Source organism: Protobothrops mucrosquamatus, unplaced genomic scaffold, assembly GCF_001527695.2.
Source record: "Protobothrops mucrosquamatus isolate PMUCROS unplaced genomic scaffold, P.Mucros_1.0 scaffold517, whole genome shotgun sequence".
Lineage (NCBI taxonomy): Eukaryota > Metazoa > Chordata > Lepidosauria > Squamata > Viperidae > Protobothrops > Protobothrops mucrosquamatus.
In genome coordinates, this window is record NW_015386830.1 from 313,889 (window position 1) to 336,561 (window position 22,673).

Consider the following 22,673-nt stretch of genomic DNA (forward strand, 5'->3'; position numbering starts at 1 on the left):
AGCCAATACTGGACAAAGTAGCTTCACTGTCAGCAGAGCCAGGTCAGGTTACAATACTCAGGCTTTTCTGTCCAACATGAGGAGATGTTGGCGCTTTATGGAGTAACTCGGCAAAGAAGCTTCAAAGAAGCTGCTTTGACACTTTTCCTAATACTAAAAAGTATTACTTACTCTCATATTAAGCCAATAATACAAAGATAAAAGAGCAGCGTTTAAATAAAGCTAAAAGCACTAGTGTTTATACAGCCTATCATCAAGATGGGGTTTACTGCCATTTCAGAAGTATTTGGTCTTCTTTGGAAAAGAGCATTGAAGTGTCTATGAAGGGTCGGAAGCGATGCCTTGGTGTTCAAATGTCACAGTTTCCTGTAATCTTACGATCTTTGGTTAATACTGTCCTGGAAACTCTTTTGTCAGTTGCCAGACAGTAATTCCTTTAATGTATTTTAGGGTTGTGCTCGTGTAGGTCTGAGTGCAGGTACAGGAATCGGAGTTTCCTCTGCTTTGGTGAGCAACCAGAATTCCAACAATGAAAATGACAACAATAATAACCACCAGAACAATAATGCCAATATTTACCATAATAACCACCAACAACCGAATGATCAAAATGAAGAGAATGAATTGCGACAGGAGGAGCAGATGGAGGAACAGCAGAATGCAGCAGATGGTAAGTTTTATTAATAAGTTTTAATAATATGATTGTCTATATATAGTATATAGGCCACCAACAAGGAGAAAAGTATCGTCCTCCCCTTCCAGGGATGTTTCACATCTTATTTTTTTCTTCACTTTTAACTTAATTCCTATCTTTATGCTCTAATTCTTTATGCTCTGCTTTTTTTTTCTCCATTCAGTCATACCCAGTTTTCGGAGATTGCCTGAACAAGTCCCTACAGTTTTCTTGGCAAGGTTTTGCCTCCTTCCTAGGTCAAGAGAAAGTGACCAGCCCAAGATTACCCAGCTGGTTTTATTCTTAAGCAGGACTAGAACTCACATCTCCCAGTTTCTAGCCTGATGCCTTAACCACTGCATCAAGCTGGCTTTCATGCGTTACTTAACCTGTACAATGTATCTATGTTCATCCTTATGTGTGTTGTGTATGTAAAATCCTTAGTTATGTGTGTTGTGTACTGTATGTAAATCCCAAAGTGTCCTAAAAACAATTTATTTTCCCTTTGTTATACAAGTGTGCTTATTGAGCACCATTTGAGCCACCATTTACACAATATGCATTTAGTTGGCATCTGTTGCTATCTGTTACTACCAGTTGCCATTCTGAACTGCAGCTGAAATGTTTGCTTTGCAATATTTTTCAATATTTGTGTTTGCTGTGTATGTGCTCCTTCAAGGCAGTGTTAACCTCCCTTGTTTTCTTGGCAAGACTTTCAGAAGTGAATTGCCATTCCCTTTTTCTTATGAGAAAGTAACTGGCCCGAGATCACCCGTGATCACAGTTTCCTGATTTATAGTGCTTTAACCATTGTACTAAACTGATGGTCCTTTTCCTATTCTAACATTTATAAAGTGATTTAAGATAGGAACAAAGAGAAAAATAAGGGGAGGGGAAAAACCATTTTCCAGACTTGAAGGAGTTCCTCTTTTGAACTAGTATGCTAAAAGATGCCAATGAACAGATAGAAACCAATTCAAAGAAACTAGAGCAAAGATGGAAAGAGTATATTGCAATTCTGTACATTAGAGTTATTAGTATCCAGGATACCTTAGAATATTTTCCTTACTTACAGGAATCTTTAGTATTAGAAGATGGTTAGAGCAGCACTCTAGTTATTACCAGGTTGATAATAGGTATGGATTTAGTTACAACAACAACAAGTTCAATGTTGAAACATTTGAAAGGCCAGACTAGGGACACATTATCCTGGAAGAGGTCTGTTTGGGTGATTACTGAAACTTGATACTGACTTGATGTCACATAATCAGTCACACAGAATAATAGCTATTAACATTCCCTATTGCATCCCTTAAAGAGTGAAGAACATATCAACTTGATCTATCACCCATAATGTTCTAAAATTATTCCTTTCGTGTTGCATCAGTGTTTGTTCTTATTTTTGACAAGTATGATTTTTACCATTGAAATAACTCTTAATACAGACTTTATTTTTGCTTAGAAGGGGTAATATAACTTAATATTGCCTTTAGATTACTGTAGAATTTGTAGAATTATAGGATTTTTTTAAATCGTAAGCATTCTTATCTTTTAGTTTGAAAGCTATACTTTCTCTCTCAGTACAACATGGAAAGCCTCCATCAAATTTTAAAATTTAAAAGTGGACCGTTAGTTATTTTTCCAGACTAAGAGTGTTGCTGTTCCCTCTGGAAGATTTCCTACAATCATAGTTCAGCTATNCTTGGCGACCCCCATGAAATGGTCGATCGACCCCAAATGGGGTCCCGACCCACAGGTTGAGAACCACTGCTCCAAAAGCTATATATGACCCTGTTTCAAAGTTAAGAATTCTACAGAATGAAGAATGACCAGGTGGGTTCTGTAGAATTCTTAACTTTGCAGAGATGCCGCAGCACCCCCATTTATCTATTTTCCCTCCCACACACAAACATCCTGCCCTGCCAGGTCCCCCAAGGCATTTGGCCCATCAGATTCCAAGCGGTCCTCTTCAAGGGTCCTCAGAATCCCTTCCTTACCTTCTGCAAAAGATCTGCAAAACTCAGGAGGCTGGGAAGGAGCAGGCCACGTGTTGTGGAACCTGAGCCGATACTGGACAAAGTAGCTTCACTGTCAGCAGAGCCAGGTCAGGTTACAATACTCAGGCTTTTCTGTCCAACATGAGGAGATGTTGGCGCTTTGCGAGGTAACTCGGCAAAGAAGCTTCAAAGAAGCTGCTTTGGCACTTTTCCTAATACTAAAAAGTATTACTTACTCTCATATTAAGCCAATAATACAAAGATAAAAGAGCAGTGTTTAAATAAAGCTAAAAGCACCAGTGTTTATACAGCCTATCATCAAGATGGGGTTTACTGCCATTTCAGAAGTATTTGGTCTTCTCTGGAAAAGAGCATTGAAGTGTCTATGAAGGGTCGGAAGCGATGCCTTGGTGTTCAAATGTCACAGTTTCCTGTAATCTTACGATCTTTGGTTAATACTGTCCTGGAAACTCTTGTCAGTTGCCAGACAGTAATTCCTTTAATGTATTTTAGGGTTGTGCTCGTGTAGGTCTGAGTGCAGGTACAGGAATCGGAGTTTCCTCTGCTTTGGTGAGCAACCAGAATTCCAACAATGAAAATGACAACAATAATAACCACCAGAACAATAATGCCAATATTCACCATAATAACCACCAACAACCGAATGATCAAAATGAAGAGAATGAATTGCGACAGGAGGAGCAGATGGAGGAACAGCAGAATGCAGCAGATGGTAAGTTTTATTAATAATTTTTAATAATATGATTGTCTATATATAGTATATAGGCCACCAACAAGGAGAAAAGTATCGTCCTCCCCTTGCAGGGATGTTTCACATCTTATTTTTTTCTTCACTTTTAACTTAATTCCTATCTTTATGCTCTAATTTTTTATGCTCTGCTTTTTTTTCTCCATTCAGTCATACCCAGTTTTCGGAGACTGCCTGAACAAGTCCCTACAGTTTTCTTGGCAAGGTTTTGCCTCCTTCCTAGGTCAAGAGAAAGTGACCAGCCCAAGATTATCCAGCTGGTTTTATTCTTAAGCAGGACTAGAACTCACATCTCCCAGTTTCTAGCCTGATGCCTTAACCACTGCATCAAGCTGGCTTTCATGCGTTACTTAACCTGTACAATGTATCTATGTTCATCCTTATGTGTGTTGTGTATGTAAAATCCTTAGTTATGTGTGTTGTGTACTGTATGTAAATCCCAAAGTGTCCTAAAAACAATTTATTTTCCCTTTGTTATACAAGTGTGCTTATTGAGCACCATTTGAGCCACCATTTACACAATATGCATTTAGTTGGCATCTGTTGCTATCTGTTACTACCAGTTGCCATTCTGAACTGCAGCTGAAATGTTTGCTTTGCAATATTTTTCAATATTTGTGTTTGCTGTGTATGTGCTCCTTCAAGGCAGTGTTAACCTGCCATGTTTTCTTGGCAAGACTTTCAGAAGTGAATTGCCATTCCCTTTTTCTTATGAGAAAGTAACTGGCCCAAGATCACCCGTGATCACAGTTTCCTGATTTATAGTGCTTTAACCATTGTACTAAACTGATGGTCCTTTTCCTATTCTAACATTTATAAAGTGATTGAAGATAGGAACAAAGAGAAAAATAAGGGGGGGGGGGAAGCATTTTCCAAACTTGAAGGAGTTCCTCTTTTGAGCTAGTATGCTAAAAGATGCCAATGAACAGATAGAAACCAATTCAAAGAAACTAGAGCAAAGATGGAAAGAGTATATTGCAATTCTGTACATTAGAGTTATTAGTATCCAGGATACCTTAGAATATTTTCCTTACTTACAGGAATCTTTAGTATTAGAAGATGGTTAGAGCAGCACTCTAGTTATTACCAGGTTGATAATAGGTATGGATTTAGTTACAACAACAACAAGTTCAATGTTGAAACATTTGAAAGGCCAGACTGGGGACACATTATCCTGGAAGAGGTCTATTTGGGTGATTACTGAAACTTGATACTGACTTGATGTCACATAATCAGTCACACAGAATAATAGCTATTAACATTCCCTATTGCATCCCTTAAAGAGTGAAGAACGTATCAACTTGATCTATCACCCATAATGTTCTAAAATTATTCCTTTCGTGTTGCATCAGTGTTTGTTCTTATTTTTGACAAGTATGATTTTTACCATTGAAATAACTCTTAATACAGACTTTATTTTTGCTTAGAAGGGGTAATATAACTTAATATTGCCTTTAGATTACTGCAGAATTTGTAGAATTATAGGATTTTTTTAAATCGTAAGCATTCTTATCTTTTAGTTTGAAAGCTATACTTTCTCTCTCAGTACAACATGGAAAGCCTCCATCAAATTTTAAAATTTAAAAGTGGACCGTTAGTTATTTTTCCAGACTAAGAGTGTTGCTGTTCCCTCTGGAAGATTTCCTACAATCATAGTTCAGCTATNAATCAATTTTCTGTACAGAAATTTGATTGTTGTACAAAAATTTTCTGTAAAGTAATTTTTAGATTACTTTGGAAATAGATCATTGATTGAATTGATTGAGTAAGTGCCATCAAGTTATTTTCTACTCCTAATGATTACATAGATTTTCCTATATTGCTGATGTGAAGGTTGAGATACATTGCTAAAACATAAGTTTATTTATATTAAATTGCATTATACATAATATACTAAGTTAATAGTTCTAGCAAGATACGAACTTTGGATTTCAAGTTTGCACTGCTGCCTGGTATATCACATTAATCTTGTTCTGACTGCCAAAACCCTTACTAGTTTACTATTCAATTGAGATACAATTATGCATCTCTTTTTCTTTTTTTTCTTCTTTTTTTTAGGATTAGTGTTGTGCAGAGATACCTTACAAATGTAGTTTACTGGCCAAGAAAACATTGCTTATAACCAACAAGAAGGCTTTTAGTAACCTCTAGTTGTCATTGTGATATAGCTTTCGTTTTATCCTCTTTTTTGGTATATTTATGTGACAGAATACATTTTCATCATTTTACAAATATATAGCTGGATTAATCTATTTGCATTGTATGGTACTAATTGATTGTGGCAGGAAGGAACTAACAGAAGATTTGGAGAACATCAAAAAACAAAACCTAATTTGCCTAATCGTGTGAAGGACTCAGACTAGATAGAGATTAGAGTCATATATGCAATGCGATCTCTCTCTAGCCTCCACTTGGGTGGTCTGAAGGATTACTACCCTTGTATGTGCAGCTCTGAATATCAACAGGGCCTGAAGAAAGTAAGGAAGCCAATCACACCAATAGTTTTGTTTGCATTCATGTGAACATGCACATAGTTCTCTTCAGATCTCCCACCTACTGTAAATGTTTGGAAGCAGTGGTGAATCTGCTTTTTTTAAAGACCTCAATATGTCCAGATGAATGTCTAAAGGAGAGTTGTGAAGCATTCCAACTTGATACAAAACAGAGTACACACTGTGTTTTGTTTTGTTTTTATTCCTCTCTATGATGTTTGAGGGGAACTTGAAGAAGAGAAAAACAGACATATGAACTGCAGAAACTCCTTTGGGTAGGTATTCTAAACCATAGTACAAATCCCAGCTAGTTTAGACACATACTAGAATTACAAGTTCAATCAAGGTGAGTCATGACTTAAGGAACAAGAATAATCGATTATTGATGTTTTCGTCTTTTTCAGGACCTAGTGGTCTTCAGCCTAGTGTAAAGCTAGCACCTATTACAGTACATGATTCAGACAGTGAAGATGAAGATGAAAACATGGCAAGCTCAAGATCCTGTATCACAAACAGCATTGCACAAAGTTACTCAGATGGAGAGGAAAGAGTTAGAGATCCAGTGGAAATCCAGGAACCCTTAGGTGCGAGTTTTAATTTCCTTGTGTATGCAGAATATGTTGTATTCTGTGTTACAAAATGGATCGGTGTAGTGCTTCATATTCTGTTGAGAAGAGAAATTTTGCAATACCAAAACATTTGGAAAACTAAATGCACCAGTGTAGAATAGGTAGCACTCGGCTCAACAATAACTGGGAGAGGGATCTAGGAATCCTAGTGGACAATCATGTAACTATGAGATAGCAGTATGCTGCAGCTCCCAAAGAAAGCCAGTGCAGCCCTAGGCTACATCAACAGAAGGATAGTATAAAGATCATGTGAAGTGTTAGTACTGCTTTATACTGCAATGATAAGACCAGGCTTGGAATCTTGCATCCGGTTTTGGTCACCACGATACAGAAAAGATGTTGAGATTCTAGAAAGTGCAAAGAAGAACAACAAGGATGATTAGAGGACTGGAGACTAAAACATACAGTTTTGAGAACTGGGTATGTCTGATGTCAACGCTGCTAACATCGGATGTTTTTGCTTTGACGGTATATGAAGATGCAGCCAATTTCCCCTTGTGTGTTACTTTTAGAGTTAGAATTAGATGATACTGGGGGGGAGGAGGAAGAATGTGTATGGGAATTAGTTAGACATAACATCATAGTAGAGTGTTTTTAAGGTTGTTTGAAATAAGAAATGATAAATGGGTAGAAGAACTGGAGGGAAGGTCTGCATTTCAAACTAATTGGAGAATGTGATTTATGACTTAATTAGAGGAGGGAATTGTGCTTTGATACTATGTGTTTAGGGGAGGAGAATTCAGATGCCATGCAACTTGAATAAAGATTCTTTAAGGTAAACAATGCCTCGAAGTTCTTTGAAGAGTTTCATCTGTCGGAACCATGACATCTAGTCTGATGAAGAGCAGGACTAGAAGTGACATGATAGCAGTCTTCCAATATCTGAGGTTTTGTGGTTTTTATCTATTTGTGCATTGTCCAAATCACTTGGTGAGAAGGGCAGTTACATATATTTGATTAATAATAAATATGATTGCTTTTCAAGTTCTATTTTAATAGATGTTCATACTTTTTGAAGAAGCAGGGTTTGAATACAGCTTTGATCTCCTTAACAGTAGCATTCTTCAATAAAGATTCCTTTCAGAATTAATATCGGAGTACAGTCTGTGCACTACTGAAACTCTTCTGTTTGATAGTTGTAACCATTAATTGGGCAAATCGTGCATTATAGGGCACCAATTTTTGAATCAACATTCCTCAAATGGGCTGATTTAAAAAATCCAGGGCCCATGTTTCAGTATTGCTGTGCAGCCATACTACCATGGTCACATAATTATCTTTTCAACACTCCCTGCCAGTTTGTACAAGGAAAACCAAGGAAGTTGGGAATTGTTCTGGTTCCCACTGCTCTTTTGCCTGCCTGAGGTCATTCTGTTTCTCTGTTTAGGTGAGGAAATGTCTCTGAAACGATGACCCAGCAGATGATAGGCTGTCTGCTTTGTTTTAAAAGGAGTTTAGAATTCAATCCAGTCAATGAATTGTATTTTGAGTTTAACTAGAGCTTGCAATTTTAAATAAATAAGGTAGGATATTAAACCGAAGTCTGAGAGATCAAATCCTACTATAGTTCTCTTAAGTTCGTACATAGGAAGACACCGTCTTTTAAAGTGGCTGTTTTCTCCCTCCTCTTGGGTTTTAACGAGGTGAAAGTGCGTGTTTCGGAATTTATACAGATTCATTTGCAATAATCTGAACTAAGGGTTTACTGCAATTTGTAAAATGCTTGATATGTTTACATTTGTTTCAGAATGATAATCCGACAGATATATGATTCCTTGCAGAATTCTAATTATATTAATACCAAGTATATTTGTTTTCTTCACTTTTGTTGACATGACATATACGGGTATACTTAACATTTTTGTTATATAAACTATAATAGTTCTAGAAAAGGATGGTGAAATAGGTAATCTCAGGTGTTTCTAGGCATTTCAAACCCTCACAATTAATATTTAGTAAATTTACAAATGCCTTAACATTTAAACTTTAGGTGTGTTTATGGGGAGGGAGAGACTATTAGTGCTTTACTAATTTCAGGAAGTTTTTAAAATGAGTGGATGGATTTCCAGGGGCCCATGAGTTTGGATGGGGAAAATATTACAATGAGGGGTCCTTGGTGCTCTCAGAGCTTGGTTGTTTTCTTGCAGACTTTTCATTACCCAAACTAGGGTAATGAAAACATCACTAGTGCTGATGATGTTATGTAGTTTGGATAATGAAATATCTGCAAAAAAAACAACCAGGCTCTGAGAGCATCAAAGCCTCCTCATTTCAACCCTGAGCCAGAAAAATTACAACTTTACTTTTCTTGCCTCTAACTGAAATGTATTGTTTCCAACAGAATAATTTATGGCCTTTAAATTCCAAAAGCCATTTGTTAATTTCAATAAACCTCACTGTCTATTAAAAAAATATTTGATTTTTTAATCATTTTAAAAATATTTTGATAACTACGGCAGTCCCAGTTGCAATAGTTACACAAGGCCCTTCTCCTGCCCTGACAAATTGCCTGTGCTTCAGCTCTCCCCACCTGCCCATCTATCCCCATCTCTGCCCTTTTGACCACCCTCACTCTACCACCTACCTCTGCTGTCCTCTGCCATCTACTTCCTGTCCTTACGGTGCTTTTTATCCTGAGTTTTCTACTCTAGTGAGCCTAAGACTTACGTTTATGTGTCCCGTGTCCTGTAATTGTGTGTGTTGCAGGCTTTGCATTACTTTATATTGCTCTTCTGCTTTTCCAATATTGCAGCAGTGAGTGGTAAAGGCAAAGCTCCACTGCGGAAAAGATGCAGTGCCAGTCGGGTGAAGCTTTTTCTTTCTGAGGAGAGCAGCTGTGAAAAGGGCTGTCAAGTCACCAGTGAGCAGATTAAAGCAGATATGAAAGCAGCCAGTGATGTGACCACAGAAAAAAATAAAAACAAAGATTGTAACCCAAGCTGTGGTGGGGACACTGGACCTCCAGGAAGCTCGTCCGCTGCTGCTTCTCAAAGCCCGGAAGATGTCAGGAAAGCAGATAGCTCTAATGAGTCCCTTTCTGTAGCTGCAGAGGATTCTGGGAAGTGTCTCTGTAGGAATGAAGATTCCAGTGAGCGGGATGATGAAGATAATTCTTTATGCTCCAGGTGTTCCTGCTATGTGCCGCAGAGCCAGCAAAAGAGAACTAATGGAGCTTCTGATGATGAATCTCCATCTACCAGTGGAGCCTGTGGTACAAATGGGCCATCGGTGGGAGGAGCAGAACTTTCTCTGAGAACATTAGCAAACAATGATTCCTCAGGGGAAGCCAGCAATGAGAGGACTAATGAGGGTGTCGGTGAGATTGCTAATGAGGAGGGCAGTACTTTACAGCAAGCAAGGTTTGAAATGGAACATAATGAAGATTATCCTCGTAGGCCTTTAACAAGAGCCAGAAGTAGGCTTTCCCATGTGCCTTTGGTGTCTCAGCCCGGTAAGATTACATTATGTAGATGTCTTGTATGAATTGTCTTGCTTTGTCACCCTAGCTCCAAAGGCGTGTAGAATACAAAAGCGATATATTAGCAGAAATGCCTTCTTAAAATTATTATCCCAATTCTTGTATTAACAGACCTGCATATGAATAGGAATGGAAGAATGATAGCTGCTTTGGAATGACATTTTTGAGTTGATTTCATATAGGAATCCTATTATGGTATTGCATTATAGTTCTGTACTTGTTTTCATCGGTATATTTCTTTCAATGATATTCTCTAACCACTTTAATATGACTCCCACAGAACCTATACTGTATGTTCCCTAAGAATTTTAACAATGTTGAATACCTTCCCAGTAAGGTGAACCAAGAAATAGTATCGGCACACAAAAGTGATATTCTTAACCATGTTCTACAGTCAGTTTTTCAGGGAAATAAATATCCAGAGTAATTCTTGCATGTTTCATTGTTCTTACATACTTATGCATTTTTCAGATTAAGGGTACTGTATTTTAATTTTAATGACAGTAGGCATTCTGAATGCCTCAGTCATCGTTTATGTAGAACTCAAATGATTTCTACCACAGTGATTGTCATCCTCACACCGTCGCTTCATTGCAATCATACAGACAGTAAAACAACATTTATGCCACGTTTCCTTGTATGCTTCACTTATGCAGGTTCAAAATATGAATTGAACTAATCAAAAGGAAATGTAAATCCTAATTCTGAACATCCTCTTAGATGTGTGTTTCTTTCACTGTCAAGCTGTTCGTAAAACATATTCATATGCAAATATAATAGCTTTTCATCAACATTTCCAGGGCATTCCATGTACAGTACAGTTAAATTTGTGAAATTCATAACATATACATATATATATAACTTTTCCTGATTTCCTCAACAGACCAAATGACATAAAACTTCAGCCTATTACTTGTGTCATTTTAACATCTTTTATGGTTTTCAAACACTTTCAGGAATAGAGAGACTTTAAAGTAATTACGTCCAATGTTTAGGGATGCTGGAATTGTAGTTCAGTAATATTTAGAGAGTCATGTGTTCCTTATCTTTGTTGTACTTAGATTATGCAACCTAGAAATGTAATAGTTTCTCTTAAGGCAGAATCACAGTTGATGATGTCACCTATCAGACCTTGGCTGATCTTGAAAAAATTAAGCAGAGTCGTATCTGCTTAGTTTCTCCTCCAAGTATTATTATCTGGGATTTGGAGCTAGAATGAAATATTGAAAAAACATTCCAAAAGAACTGCCATTTTTCCTCTAAAATAAGACCCGGTCTTATTTTTATTTTTATTTTATTTATTTTTTGCCTCCAAAAGAGGCACAGGTCTTATTTTCGGGAAATGTCTTTTTCCACTCATCTCCGGCACTGACAGCCCCATCCAGCTGGCCCACTTCTTCTGTGGCCGAAGGAGCAGCTTCATTCAGCAGCTGAGAATGGAGCTGCTCCTTCGGCCACAGAAGAAGTGGGCTAGCGAGGCAAGTGTTGATCCATGGGAGGCCTGGCTGCAATGGTAAGTTCTACCCCCTCACCCCAGCTTGATTTTTAGGTGTGCGCCTCATCCCCAAACTAGGGTTTATTTTTGGGGTAGGGCTTATATTAAGCCCACCCCCAAAAATCAAGCTAGGGTTTATTTTCGGGGAAGGTCTTGTTTTCGGGGAAACACGGTAGTTCTTAATATTTTTGTCACATTGACTGGCCACTGCCCACCATTCTGAAATTGATTTTGGAATCTTAATTCTGTCTAGCAATTTTTAAGAAAAAACTTCAAGATACATCATTATTGTGAGTATTTTAAAACTGTCACAATTATATTTATTTTATTTCATTTTATTATTTTTTATTATTTTATTATTTTATTTTATTTTATTTTTTGCCTTATCAGAAGCAGCTAAACCAAAATCTCGACATTCAGTGAAGAGAAAACGGACAGCTGACAAGTCCACAAGCACCAGTGATCCTGTGATTGAGGATGACCACATCCAGGTGAGTACTTTGGATCAGAATTATGGACAATCAATCATATTCAAGATGACTGAAACTTGTCTTTTGTAAAGATATTTTCTTGCTAAGTTATTTGCATACAATTTACATTTCAATATCAGCCAGAATAGCCAGTGTTTTCCAGTTAAGAACATTGCAGATGCCAAGAGAGAACAAAAAGATTTTCTAAGAAAAGAGAATTTCAGTGCTGCCCGCATTTTCTCACCCAACATTAGGTGTCCTGACAATTAATAATTTGACTAGTTAATTGGTTTGGCATGATCCATGTAGTAATTTTTAACTCTATAAATAAATTCTCTAGGTTTTGATACTAAAATCAAAAAACCTTGTTGGAATCACATTGACTAACTGTGGCATAACAGACCTGGTGCTGAAAGACTGCCCTAAAATGATGTTCATTCATGGTATGTACATTTTGTTTGTTGAAGCTTGAGAAATGTTCATGAAAATTTGGTGGAACTAATGGAATATTCTTCTTAACAAGCTGAACCATAAATGTCTTTTAAATAAATAAACAAAATAAATATGGTTTCTCACTTCTATAAACATGATCTATTGGAGGAAATCAGATCAGTAATAAAATATAGAATCATAAAGTTAAAAGTGATGGTTTAGGTCAGGGGTAGGCAATCTTGGCTCTTTTATGACTCGTGGACTTCAACTCCCAGAATTCCTGAGCCAGCTTGGCTGACTCAGGAATTCTGGGAGTTAAAGTCCATGAGTCATAAAAGAGCCGAGGTTGCCTATCTCTGGTTTTTAGGTCATCAAATTCAATCTCCTCAGTACAGGAACCCAGGTTAATCCAGCTGCTTGAGTACATCCCATGAAAGGGTTTTTGCTGCTTCTCTGGTTGTTTGGTTGCACCATTATGGACTAAATGCAGTTAAAATACCTCTATTCCTAATTAAATAAATAAAGAGGCTTATGGCATGTAAAGATGTAAAACATTCACACATTTGTCTTGTCCTCAATGACTTCTAGGCCGATGACTCCAAATTTTGCCTTTTCCAAACAACATCAGGCAAATTAAGCAAACAGTCCATGCTAAACTTTCATAAATCTGGCAACTTGAGATTATTTCATTATGCCTCCCACAGCTGTAATATTAAATAACTATTTTTTTTACGTATAATTGTTTATTTGGTTGTTTTTCCCTTTTAGCCACCAGGTGTCGTGTTCTTAAGCACTTAAAAGTAGAGAATGCACCCATTGTCAATCGATTTGATTATGCTCAATGCAAGAAATTAAATATGGATCAGGTCCTTGATCAGATACTTCGAATGCCTCCAGAGAGAAACCGGATTATTTACCTTCGTCCAATGCAACAGGTATGTAGCTAGCTTTCACTTAAGCAAAAGAGTTTGTGTATTTTTCTATACTCTTATTATCTTTTTTTTAGCATGAAGATTACTAGCACAAACTGGCTTTAATGGCATATTTTAATTGGATTTTTATTCACCTTGAAGTTTGTTGCACTGTTATATCAGTACTTCCCAAACCTGGGTAAATTACCCAATGGGTACAAGTGGGTTTTTGGGGGGTAATGACACACAAATCTATTGCTCATCACAACAGAGATATTTAAATTATGCCATGTTTACTAAAATAGATTAAAAAATATCTTCAAAAGCATTCTTATAATGGTGAAAATTAATGAAATTATCTGTTGTAATTTATTGAAATAACATGGGGATGATTCAATGATATTTTTATAATACATGCAATCCCCGTGTTGCAGTCATTAATTCAGTGACTGTTCAAACTTACAACTGCTGAAGGAAGGATCTTATGGCCGGTTCCTTGAAGTTCAATAAGACTTTTTGATAAATGGTCTTGGATAATGAAGGAAAAAGGTTGGGAAGCATTATGCTGCATTCTTCATATTCTTGGAATAAAACTGAGCATAAACATCTATAAGCTCAGGAAAGTTTTCAGTAGTCTTATGTTCAAATAATAAATGAAGTGCAAAATAACAGTGTTGTTTGCACATAGAAATTATTTTTCATCCTAATGCATATACATACAATATAAAATACACATAAGCTTCCTCCAGATTTTCCTAGGAGGGCATTACAATGAGATTAATGTCTTTATGATTTTTTTGTCTCAGGAAATTACTTCCTGTCAGTGTTGATGGAATAGTAAACCAGTTAGTAAAGTACTAAATATGTTGAATGTTCTAAATTTTCTATGTGCTCCAGCTAATGGGTTTTCTGGCTTTCAGTCAATGTGATATTGACATGGCAACTCACAAAGTAGAAACCTACCCTATAAAAGTTTACTACAAATTCTAAAAATGTTATTAGTTATGTTACTGATACAAAATATGAATCAGTAGTGAAAGACATGCAAAAATCAACTAACTAAAATATAGAGTATTGGAATACAGTGAATGTATTTAATTTACCAAATAACTATGAAAGAATGAAAGAAAAAAATTAAAAAACTAACTCTTTTTCTTTTAAAGCAATGACAAGTGATGTTAGAGATTTGTTTAAAAATGGCAAAGTTTCATAGTCTTAAATTCTCTAGGCCTAATAAGACTGTCTGTAGAAATCTATTTTGCTATTTTCTGTTATTTCAAGCATGTTGTCCCCATTTTTACAGGTTGACACACTAACTCTTGAGCAAAAAATATTTAGTGGTCCTTACCCATATCATATCTGTGTCATTCACGAATTCAGTAACCCTCCAAATGTTCGCAATAAAGTCCGGATTCGTAGCTGGATGGACACAATAGCAAATATCAATCAGTAAGTCAGCTAGTATTCTCTTATTGCCAAATGTTTGTTTCATCTTTCTGTTTGTGTGTGTACACGCATATGCACTTTTGTCCCATTCAATTGTGATTCAATTGAATGGGCCAGAAGACTTCCAGCTTTAAGATAATGGCATTGATTTTTCAAATAAAACAATTGGCCTAATTTGGCTCAGGAAGGAGAAGCCAATATTAAGCCAATTAATATTAAAGTCAAACACCTTTTGAAAGATTCTGATCTTTGGAGTTTTAGAAAGAATAGTAATGGTAGTAGTAATTATTATTTAAACTTGTATAATGCTGCCCAACTTGCAATGACTTTGAGCACCTTACAACAATCAAAGAAATTATAATCAAATCAATAAAACATAAAAGTTAAATAATATAAAATGTGGCATGCATGATGAAATGAGGGATCTCACACTTCCTTGCCAAAGGCCTAGGTGAAGAGCCAGTACATACATACATTCATACATACATGTATAGTTTGTATCTATTTGTGGATGAATAGATATATTAATAATTAGGCATCCTTCAACATTTATAATGATTTGTGTTTCCTTTCTTAGTGGCATGCTATAATTTTCTCAGACAGCAGACAGAATAGCCAATATCAGATTATGGGAATTGTCCAGAATATATAGCAATATTGGTTTAACATGTCTAGGATATTCAGTAGTGCTGAGGCCATTTCATAGCTTCCTTTGGAGGAATCTTATTTTAATGATGTACTGTTGTCTTCAGATATAAGGTACATTACAATTGAATCTCACCTTTAAAATTGGATTTAAATATCATTTTACCTAATTCTTTCACCTTATATTTTACACATGGAGTAAGGTTAAATGACATTCTAGCACAGCTGTACTTCTTACTTTATTGCCTGTAATAGTAGTCCATAAATTGATTCCCTTATATGTTCTGAAATTACCTTGGATCTAAATTGAAAAAGTAGATAAAATATATGGAACATGAAGACCAACAACTGCCAACAAATGTGGGAGGCTGGGAATCATAAGAGTTAGATACATCTACAGAGTGTCAGTTTGGGAACTATCTGTTTATAATTTCAGTCTCTTAGGTTGCTTTTGATAAATATCCCATTTATTTTCATATGTTTTCTTCATTTGGTCCTTCAGAGAGCTTATTAAATATGAATTCTTTCCTGAAGCCACACGAACAGAAGACGATCTAAAAAAATATACAAGATATCCATGGGGGAGAGACATTTACACTCTAGAAGGTAAGTATTATAAAGACCTTGAAAGCAGCTATATACATTTCTTAAGAAAAGAATCTCAAATTATAACCTGTATGATAGACAACAAAAAATAGCTCATTCTGACTTTAGAATTATTTTTAAAAAAATATAAATTACATTTAAAATCTAAATTATATTTAAATTTAAATATAAATTATATTTTAAAAATAATTTATTTTTCATGATGAAATGTGAACATATCTGCAAGAAGAAAAAATTCAGTTGACATATGGATAATATGCATACGATATTGCAAATGTTTTGATTTCCTTTGTTCACTACAGTTCAGCAAGGCAAAATCACAGCACAGGAGAGGAGCAATTTCCTCCCAATGGCAGACTTCTCTGAGTTAAAAGTGACATGTGTACCACAACAACACATAATGTAAAGGGCATAGAAAATATATGTAGGCCATGTTTCACCTACAAATGCGTGGTCAGATACACAAAGGAGGTGCAACTAGTGTATCTCCTCATCCTATTGTGTATATCTTGCAAATAACCAAATATCTGTATTATTTTATGAATGCTGCTTCATCAAAGATGTAAGACAGTTGTAGGCAGGACAAGTTTATTTCAACTGAAAAAAAATAAGTTCAGAGACTATTTTCTGGCTGTTCTATTGTAGGTATTGTGGATGGAGCTCCCTATTCAATGATAACTGATTTTCCATGGTTGAGGTCCCTGAGGACAGCTGATCCTAATGGCTATGCAAGATATGATTTTGAAGATGATGAAAAGAGTAAGCGAATATTTAGTGCCCTGTGTTTACCAGGCAACCTGAAGCATTGTACAGTAATGTAGTTTCATCTTAAACAAATGTAATATATTTACAGTGTTACAGGGAATGTCTTTACCTGTGTATTTTTTACTGATTATGTATGTAATTGTTTTAAATACTTCCATACCAGTAACATGGTCACTTAGGCTATTGAGTCCCTCTATTTCGAAATCTAGATCAAAGCATCCATATCCACAGTAGATAATTGTCTAAACTTAGCTTGACTAAAAGCCAGTGAAAGTTTCTCATCACTTATCATGGTGAATTGCACTTAGGATGTTTTGCCTGCAGGAACTGTCTTTCTGTAATTTATATCCATTATTCTACAACCTGACTTCTGGAATGTTAGAGGATATTTGCCCTTCATTATCAATTCAGGCAAGCTCATTTGTGAAGCAATTGACAGAGGAGATGCGTCCATGTTAGAGAATGCCATACTTGCTTAGCTGTTCACTAGCTGACTTTAAAGCATCAGTTAAAGTAAATTTTGGAATAGCATTTCCAGTCTGCTGATATAGTTATGTGTCTTGCCCTGCTTGGCTGTTGGGGTATCAGTTGACCTTCCTAAAGAAGTCAAATCTGACTGCAGCAAAACTATGGCTTTAGATGAATTTAGACAATGTATATAGGAGTGTCTAATATCTGGTGCAATGTGAAGGCCAGAATATGAAGATTGTTAGTTTGGGATAAAGAACATAGCTTAGGTTTGTTTTCAAATTCCACATAATACCCTAGTGGTTTTTTTTAAGCATTCTATATCAGTTACAGTATTTCTAAGTTTTTTTTTACCTGTAGCAATATGTCAGTTGTGGATTTTCCCCCCCATGGTTAATTGAGAAAGGAACTTAGAACACGAAAGTGTAGGAAGGCATTCTAGACTGTATTTGTATCTTTTCAAATTCTATAGAGGTATATATGAAAACATTTTATATGGCATATTGGCTTCAAATGCCACTGAAGCTCAACAAGAAAAGAAGGTCTAATCAAGCTAGGGCTTTAAAAGAACATTTATATATCTCATAATTGCACATTTAGATATCTCATAATTGCACCAGCATCATGATGTTATTAATTTTCCAGTGGAATAGCCATTTTTCTATGGTAGATTGTTAAATATGAATGTTTATGTCTGAGATAACATTTATTCTGGATTTTTTTTAAAAATTGTCATTCCAGTGACAATTGCATTTGTTTCCATTCTCTTTTTCTTTGCATCTAAAATTAGCTACTATTTATGCTCCCCGGAGAAAAGGACAACTGTCGGCAGATATCTGCATGGAAACAATAGGTGAAGAGATCTCTGAACTCCGTCAGATGAAGAAAGGGGTATTTCAGAGGGTGGTTGCTATCTTCATCCATTACTGTGATGTTAATGGGGAGCCAGTAGAAGACGATTACATCTGAATGCATCCAGCTGCAAGCTCTCTCAGGCCTTCCTGTGTTTTGACTGGCATTGCCAGCACAGAAACCAGATGGATTTCACCCACTGCTGTAGTGCACTGAGAAGTCTTCGCATTTGTGTGCTTCACAATTATCACCCCCAACATCTATTGGAAGACTGTGTAGCAAATGTATCGGAAGTTGCAGTGAATGCTGAGGACCCTACATAAAAATCCTCATGAAGTTGACTTTATTTCATATGTTTATATTACGAGATTTAATTAACATTTTATTTTAATGAAGGCAATTAATTACGGCAAGGCAAAAAAAATTGAATTTCTTAGCTCATATAATTCATAGCAGTATTTTTGTTGGTTTGCCAGAAGCAAAAACCCTACATATGTTGTGTTCAGAAGCCACAGGAGTCTTTTAATCTGTGCCTTCCCCCCCCCTCCCCCTTACACATCTAAGAGTCCATTCTGAGTAAATCTATTGAACAGCCTTTGAGTCTTGTGCGGTTTTTCAAGGGGAAGTGAAATTGGAAGACCTAAACCAGTGACAAATGGCAGAAGAGGAAAGAGCAGCCATGCAAGCAATTATCCCAGAAAACAAATTAAAACCAGTCTGAGTGTTCAAATGAAAGCACTAGTGGACTAGACGGTTCAAGGTAAATAAAAAGCAATAAACTAATAAATGAATTTCCTCTGTTGCAGTTTTCTTCTTCAGTACATATAACTTTTAGGAAAGATGCAAGTACATTCTATTTTTTTAAACTAGTCCACTAGTTTTCTATGTGTGGCTGCTCAATGTTACTTTTGCCTGAGTTCTGTAATGCTACTTTTTACATCTGTTTGATTGGATTTACCCAAAACACATTTCATGAGTCCACTTGGAACGATAATTCTGCATAGCTTTTTCAACATCTTCTGACGGGGACTGAAAAGTCTCAAAAAATACTATCTGTGTAATAGCTTGTATGCTTATAACTGGTATCATAGAAGTGAGCTAAACCAAATAATATTGCCAATAGTTATTGTCCTGTCAGAATACTTAATTCATCTGAAGTGTATAGTAATTTACTATATAATAAGTAGATTAACATTTTGTTCCTATTATGTTAATGATGTGACATTTATTTCTATTATAAGAACAGTCAAAAAAGAAGAATTGCATTTCAGTTCCATTGTTTATTTGCTGTGTTGTGAACAGGGTGTTGTGAACCCTGAAAATGACAACATATTCCTTTCTTCTCTGGATGGCCTTGAGATAGCTAAATTAGTTGCATAATTAGGCATTTCAAAAACAAGATTACCAATTCTCTCAAGTAATATATTGACACTAAACGTGACATAATCAAGGTTCAAATAAAGTACCATTGCTTAATAGCAGTTAGATATGAATAGGTTTCCTGCTCAGCAAGTGGAAATGTATGGTGATTGGTGTCCAATCGTGTTTTTCTATTATGTATGTCTCTAGAGAACTTATCTCTCTGCTTTTTCATGCTGGTCTGAAGCAATAATTATACTTTTTGCATTCATTAGTGACACTGAGAAGAGGGGTGTGTGAAAGGCAAGAATAAAAAGCATAATCAAGGATTTATGTTCTATATTAGTACAGAACTAAGCCCCATGATAAAGTTGGCTTCATTTTATTTGTATTTTTTTAACTGTATAAACAATAGTAATTTGTATGTATATTTATCTGTGGTTGAGTTGTGTTTGATGTGAGTGTCAGTGTTTGCACAAGAGCATATACGTATACTGATGTTATCTGAATCCCTTCTATTTTGCTTTTTATAAGAGCAATTAAAAGAATTGAACTTTAACTTTTCAATGGTAACCTTTGAAAGACTGAAGTAACCATTTCAAACCATAAAATCAACTGTATTTCCTTTGCAAGCCTCTTGGACCTAAGTTCATGGTTGATATATTTACAATCTATTATTCCATTAGCAAGTGTTCATCCCTTGTGTTGATACATTGACTTTAGCAATAGAACAGAGGAAATGTCCTCAAGCCCAGCCAACCACGGATGTTTTAATACTCATATTTATTTTTTGAAAAGGGTAATTGTCACTTCTAAAGTCTTTTGCTTATCAGAACTCCTCGACCTTCAAATGTTCAGATGTTCCTCAGAGGTTCTACTGGCACACTTGTTACTGATTATTTCTTCTTCCTCTTCATCTGTATTTGTTTAAAATAAATAAGGCCAGAAGTGAAAGCAAACAGAGAAACGTTTCAGGGTATAAAGAACTTCTGGGCACCCAATAAAAATGTAGAATATCTTAAAAGAACATGTAAAATTTGTTATAACCACCTTATGAAATGAATGATGTTCTCAGTTGTCTAGTTCCAATTTAAGATACCAACCCTCCCCCCAAAATTGCACCACAGCAGAAAAATGGATACACATATGGGTGATAAGGTTGTCAGAGTCTCTGCAATTCCATTCATGCTTGCATTTCGTGTCAAATATAATGTCAACCAAGGAAGGTAAGGCTGCTTGAAAAGCAGTTGTGTCTTTTTCCTTAAGCCAGCTTTTACATTGTCAAACATCCGGAGTTAATTTGGAAAAGATGGGAACATTTCTAAGAGCAAGTGATGTAGCACAATTTTATTTTAAATGCTCTACTGTTTACCAAGAAAGAGGTAAAGAGTTATAAAAATATACAGAATCAGATAATGTATTTAGAGCTCCAAATGTTTTTAAAATTGCATCTGTTAATGATTTTCAGGAAAAGAGATGTTAAACAATTTTTTTAGTTTATTACCAACGCTGAAAGTCTTCATATGTTGACAGTTGTTCCTTGATTCTATACACAATCTCTCCCAGTTAAAATGTTGCTTTGCCAGCTCTCAGGCAAGGAACCTGAAGGAACAGATGGAACAGATACAATATTAGAAAGCAAATATTTGTATAATTCCATGTAACACCTGTAAGAGGAAATTTGTTAAGGCAGATGACACCCTACTCCAAATCATATCTCCCATTTTAATAGACAGGAATAGGGAACAGTTGACAAAGCAGTCACAGAAGACTATTAATACCCTAGAAGAACTTGGAGACTAGCCAACAAAATGTGTCAAGATGAACTTTGCAAATGAATTAGGGCAAAAGATATTTTTTTTAAAAAAATGAAACTATAACTTATGAACCATTTTCATCAGTAAAGTAGAGGAAAGTCTTGAAGCAATATGAAGATCAACAAATCTCGATTTCCTGGAATACAGTTGGATGTACTGTAAAAGCAACATCTTTGGATTTTGAGATTATTAACAACTGATTTTGTTAAACTTTTTGAAAATGGTTTGCATCCCTCAACAATTACCAAGGGAAAAAAAAGATAACTGAGAAACATTAAAGATTATGTATGGGATTTGACATTGCTGTATTTTGATTCTGCTGTTGTTATTGCTGGTGTTTTTAGTATTGACACTTTATCTGAATACTGAAACTCTTTATATTTGCCTCAACAGAGATCACCCTTCACTTGATACTTCAATATTTTTTCAATTTTGTTCATTCAAGAAAATTAATGGAAGGATTAAATATGATCATTCTTAAGTCTGTAAAAGAGAATCTTATGGCTTTTTCATTACAATAGTAAAAAATAATACTAAAGTTAAAGAGAAGAAACTGAAAAGGAAAGAGAACATAGGAAAAAGAAAAGAAATATATAAAGATGTGACTTCCAACCTTTATCACAAGTATAAACAAATTTAACAATTCCCTACCCCCTATAAGATTAAATGGATCTTCCTTCATCCCATATCCCATTTTTTATCTATAAGCAAGTCCACAACACATCCACTTTTCAATCCTGGAAATAGCTATAAAGAATTGGAAAACCTTTAACCTTGATCAAATAAACCAACCTTATATTCCTACTTTTTACTTCTAACAGTTTCAATCCTTAATTAAATTGAATACTGTTATAGGATTTTATCTTGATTATTTTTCCCACTGCACAGATTTCTTCAAGGCTTTAATAAGGTTTGGCTTTTTAATATAATTTTTAATTAAAAGCTTTAGAGTATAAAAACTCCCACCAACTAATAAAAAGGGGGGGGAGGCAAAAGTGCAAAAAAAAGAATAAGAAGAGAAGCTTCTGATTACCTTTGCAACAAATATAGGTACAGTTACAAAGGTATCTCTTATTATGATTATTAAAAAAAGTTCACTCTTTTCTATTATCCAGATTTTAGTTTTAATCATTAAAAGTACAATTCATAAATGCATTTTGTTCCATTTTATGCAAAAGGTCTATAAAGGGCTTCAATCAACCATAAATGTATATATTGTTTTTTCTCTAATCAAAGAAGTTAATTTAGCCACCTACACAAGTTACATCATCTTCACCAAAACAAGCCCTTTTGTAGGTCCAATAAGAAAACATTTTCCAGGCCACTGTCATGGTTTATAATTTGTATTTTTCCTTTAATTTCCTCAGTT

General features: G+C 35.5%; 1 protein-coding gene across 1 annotated transcript in view; it reads left to right on the forward strand.

Moving 5' to 3' along the window:
* FBXO38 (F-box protein 38) overlaps positions 1 to 20,013 on the forward strand; it is a 32,981-nt gene extending 12,968 nt beyond the window's left edge. The window contains exons 12-23 of the mRNA XM_015816879.1: positions 451 to 670; positions 3,200 to 3,403; positions 4,480 to 4,622; positions 6,278 to 6,515; positions 9,313 to 10,011; positions 11,924 to 12,024; positions 12,344 to 12,446; positions 13,204 to 13,370; positions 14,650 to 14,795; positions 15,940 to 16,043; positions 16,689 to 16,802; positions 18,067 to 20,013. Coding sequence (XP_015672365.1) covers positions 451 to 670; positions 3,200 to 3,403; positions 4,480 to 4,622; positions 6,278 to 6,515; positions 9,313 to 10,011; positions 11,924 to 12,024; positions 12,344 to 12,446; positions 13,204 to 13,370; positions 14,650 to 14,795; positions 15,940 to 16,043; positions 16,689 to 16,802; positions 18,067 to 18,245 — 2,418 coding nt within the window. The 3' untranslated portion in view covers positions 18,246 to 20,013. The remainder of the gene's footprint in view (positions 1 to 450; positions 671 to 3,199; positions 3,404 to 4,479; positions 4,623 to 6,277; positions 6,516 to 9,312; positions 10,012 to 11,923; positions 12,025 to 12,343; positions 12,447 to 13,203; positions 13,371 to 14,649; positions 14,796 to 15,939; positions 16,044 to 16,688; positions 16,803 to 18,066) is intronic.
* The last annotated feature ends 2,660 nt before the right edge of the window (positions 20,014 to 22,673 follow it).